The 4,289-nt window shown below is 33.9% G+C and overlaps 1 protein-coding gene across 2 annotated transcripts in view; it reads left to right on the top strand.

The window, feature by feature from the left end:
- The window catches only part of CWF19L2 (CWF19-like 2, cell cycle control (S. pombe)), an 88,398-nt gene that overhangs the window by 33,218 nt on the left and 50,891 nt on the right, over window positions 1-4,289 (top strand). Inside the window, exons 9-10 of one of the 2 annotated variants that reach the window (XM_004689068.2) lie at window positions 933-1,026; window positions 2,569-2,661. In XM_004689068.2, the coding sequence (XP_004689125.1) occupies window positions 933-1,026; window positions 2,569-2,661 (187 nt within the window). Of the gene's footprint in view, window positions 1-929; window positions 1,027-2,568; window positions 2,662-4,289 lie in introns of both variants that reach the window. The other variant, XM_012729930.1, reaches the window with a different exon arrangement.

Raw genomic sequence — 4,289 nt, 5'->3', positions numbered from 1 at the left:
CTTTGCATCTGGTAATCTTTCATTTGATACTAGACATTATAAATTTTACCTTGTTGAGTAGTGGCTACATTTCCATTCCTATAAATATTCTTTGTTCTGGGCCTGAGGTAATTAGAAACCATTTGATCCTTTTCACTTTTGCTTGTAGCATTTGTTATGTAGTCCCAGAGCTGATTTAGTCCAGGATTTACTATTTCTGTAATAAACAGGACCCTTAATGCTTTACCCAGTGCTTTCTGAATTGAGTTTTAATAGTCTGGCAGGTTCACTAATCCCAGGAGTGTTGAATACTGTTTCTCCCATTCTTTGGGATTGTTCTTGTTGAATACTCTTGGGGCCTCTGCAGTTCTGGGATCCCTTCCTGTATAGCTCTGTTCTCTCTGCTACCTTAGAGTTCCTGGATTCTTAGCTGTAACTTCTTCACTCTTCCTGGGTTCACTCTTTCTATACTGTTGTCTCAAGTTTTTCTTAAAGGAGTAACATGGGAATGACATGCCAGGATCTGACCTTGTCTGGACAGTTCTTTTTTCTTCTGTTGAAGTTGTAATTGAACACATGGTCTTTGTCATAAATTAATTTATGTTGTCTTACTAATTTGGATTGACTTTTTAAAAGAGAATGTGATCATTGCTTTTTCTTTCAATACAGTTAAATATGTAGTTTCTTGGTTACCATCTCTTAGATGGCCAATAGCAGCACTTTGATGAGAAGACTTTCTCCAGATGTGTAGAATTATGGCCTGATTTTGGTGTTTTTATTTTATCTGTTGTGAGTGGTTCTTTGGTTAGTTATGGTTGTAATTATACTGACCATCACAGAGTCTTAAACAATTATTGGTACTGACTGCTTTGCTGAGGTTAGTTTGAGTGTTGCTGTTACTGGCATTGCACCTATATTTCACATGCTCTATATCTGTCCTGTCCAAACAGAAGTAGTCCAAAGGGGGAGTCCATGCACATCATGAGTGTTGATGAGAAGAACAAGTTGGGAGCCAGGATTATCAAGGCAGAGATGATGGGAAATATGGTAAGATTTAGATGTTTTGCAGCCTAGTAATTATTCAATGTCTTACAAGTAATTTTCTAAGATGGATGTAGAACACTTTGAAAATATCTCCTATATTGTTTCTTTAAGGAATTCCTTGAATGCCTTTAAAAACATAATGTCTAATTCTAAATACATTTTCTACTTTAAATGTCAGATTTGTGAAGGCTAACATCTTAGGTAACTAAATGCTCATTAATTCCTTTTTTTTTAGTTTGTTATTTACTTTATTCTGATATTTCTAACTTGTTTGGCATATTTGTGGGAGATAAGATACCACTGCTGTCTTTAGTTTTATTAGTCATAAAAGAGCAAGTATTACATTCTAAAATTCCATTTCCTGGGAACTTAAAAAATGAGTCTCTGGAAAGAATGGTAAATTCATTTATTTAAATTTGCAGGCAATGTGTTTGTACCTGATAATGTGCTACATCCTTTGTTTAGGTTAACTCATTTAAGTCTCCTAATAATGTGATTTAACACTGATTGCCTCAGAACTGAATGGGATGATTAGTAAGTGCTGAAGCCACCTCTCTGCTGGCTTGATAACCTACTGACCTAGTGTGTTGTCACATTCCTGTTAGCTAGTCCATGTCACATTGCACAGGGTGGAATGTCAAAGCCAGACAGCAGTTCTTGTTTTGCACTATAATAAAATGCATCATGGTCATATGAAAATGCTTATGTTTTGGTGATTTACACTCTTTAGTAGAGGAAAGACTGGCTGACAAGATGCTCTGTTTTTATTAGCATCTTTGTCTTTGAATCTGGTCCTTGGTGTAACACTAAAGTTCAGGTCAGCCTAGAAATTGGTAAGAGAGATGAAAGAACAAAAGCAGTGGCAACAGAAAGAAAACAAAGTTTTAAATTTGAAGACATAAAGGAATTAATTAAAATAGTGAAAGGTAAGTCATCAAGTCTGGAGGTCTTGTTATGTTGAAAGAAACATTCCTGTATTAATGGAGCCACTGCCTGGGGATGACTCTCTTCACTTATCATATAAACTTGTGTATTTAATGTATTTCTTTGTAATTTGTTGCTGCATATGTCATTTGTTTTATATAAATTCCTATACACTTTCTAGAGCAAAGATGAAATATATTCAAGAATTCTAATCTAAGTTACTTAGCAACAAAGTAATATTTTAAATCTTATGGTGGTTTCCTTATTACAGATATCTGAAATTTTGAGTGTTAGAAATTTCTGATATATATGGAATTATAAAAATGCCATTCTTAAGGTTATGTATATTTTCCATCTTCTTAGCTTCTAAAATATATGTCTTTGTAATGATTTACTTTCAAAGCATGAACAGTGTCATGGCTTTTGAGAAGTTTATCATTGAAAATTAACATACTAGGTTGTAAGTTGATGATTGCCTTGAGGCTACTGTTGACATGTAATGATGGCTACATGCTTGTTTACTTTGCTGTTTTCCCTTCCAATGTATAAATTTGAAATATTATTCTACAGTGAAAATTTAAATGACATATCAACTTATTTTACTTGTTTTTCTGTTTAAAGGAACTAGCTGAAAAACTTAAAGCCCAACTTGAAAAGGCGAATAAATTCAAAGAAACTATAACACAGATATCATCAAAAAAATCTGGGGTAGAGGTAAGTGATAAAAGTTTATAGATATATATAATTATCTTGCATATTATTACTCATCACCAACAGTAGTAGTATAATATGTAATATGTTGGTATCTTTGTGTGTGTGTGTGTATGCTTATTTGCTTACCTCTTTCAAAATTTGCTTTCACATGTATTTTCCTGTGGTCCACCAGTTTGCCCTATAGAACTTAAAAGTGTAGAATAAGGGAGACCTGGTTTTTGAACTTTACCATTTACTGTTTGACTTTATTATACAAGTCAAACTGATCCATAAATTCCTTCTCTACAAAATGAGAGACTATATTAGATATTTGATTCTCTTCCAGTTTGCCTTCCACAGTCTATTCCCAATTTCTGATCTTATCTCCAAGGTGCTGTATATATAACCTACATGCCTCTTGGACATTTACATATGCTATTGGCTATCTGCACTAGGTACCACTCTCCCAAATCTGATACAGTTTTTACTTTGACTTCTTCATGAACCCATTTTTCTAATACTCTGAACAGCTGCAGTGTCTTCCTGTTTTGAAACTTCAAAGACCTTTAAAGGATTCTCTATGGAGTTTATCTTTTCAGATTATGTATACTTGTATTCTTGGCATCACCCTTTAATCTATCCCTGTCTCCTTCCTGTCACTTGTCATTTTATATGAAAGAGTTCTGAAACTGTCAACTTCAGGGGATTCGCAAAAATGAAATTAGTTCAATTGAAAAAGTTGAAGCTGATCTTCAGTTAAATAACATTTCTCCTCCTGTTTTAGGGCTATCATAGGGTAATTGACAGACTGGCTCTCAACCCTTGGAAGTTGTTTAGCCCTTTAAGGCTTCAGACAGAAGCCTTAGAATAAGGACTTATTCTAAGGATGCTTTGACCAGAAAGAAAAATTTTATCGTCTCTACCGATACACATTTATTCCAGCTTTACTAGGGACATATTTGAAACAAATCTCTACCAGTATTTTTATAAGAATTCTCTGCTTTCATTAAAATCATTAGCTCCATTAGGGCTGGAACTTTGAGTTTCAAAGTAGTTTTATTAAATAAAGAATTTGTTTATTTTAGCACAGAAATTTGCTGACTTTTTTAAGAAAAATTCGAACTATTTCTGATTGAATTATGACCTTTTGGTGGGGGGAAAAAGGAAATCTCATTTACAGGGCAATGAGCAAGATTTCATTCCTTAGATTATTTGTTAAAGTATCCGAACAAGGTAAATTGTTCATTCAATAATCTATGAGTGTTTTGTTTTAGAAAAAACTATCAATGCTTATAATTAGTGGTTTGCTTATATTTCTTCCCCTCAGAGGAGGAACTATTAATTATTTTGGACAAGGACTAATTTGTCCACTTCATATCTAGTACTTGGCACATTCTAGACAGTCAAAAAATATTTGAAATATTTATTGTGTGAATGTTTGTTTTGATTGATTTTCTTCCAGATAGTTTTGTAATGTAAATCTTCCCAATGATCTGTGAACTTCGAAATTGACTCTGGCCTTCCCAGCAGTGTAGCTTCTTTATTTAAAGTGTAGGCTAACTACATGGGTTCTCCACCTAATGTTTCTTGATGGCACTGTAAGGCCTCCAGCTAGTTCCCACCTAATGTGGCTTTGGATACTGAACGAT

Source organism: Condylura cristata, unplaced genomic scaffold (assembly GCF_000260355.1).
Source record: "Condylura cristata isolate star-nosed mole 26May11 unplaced genomic scaffold, ConCri1.0 scaffold00025, whole genome shotgun sequence".
Classification (NCBI taxonomy): Eukaryota; Metazoa; Chordata; class Mammalia; order Eulipotyphla; family Talpidae; genus Condylura; species Condylura cristata.
Note: the sequence above shows the minus strand (reverse complement) of the source record. Positions and strands in the feature narration are given on the sequence as shown.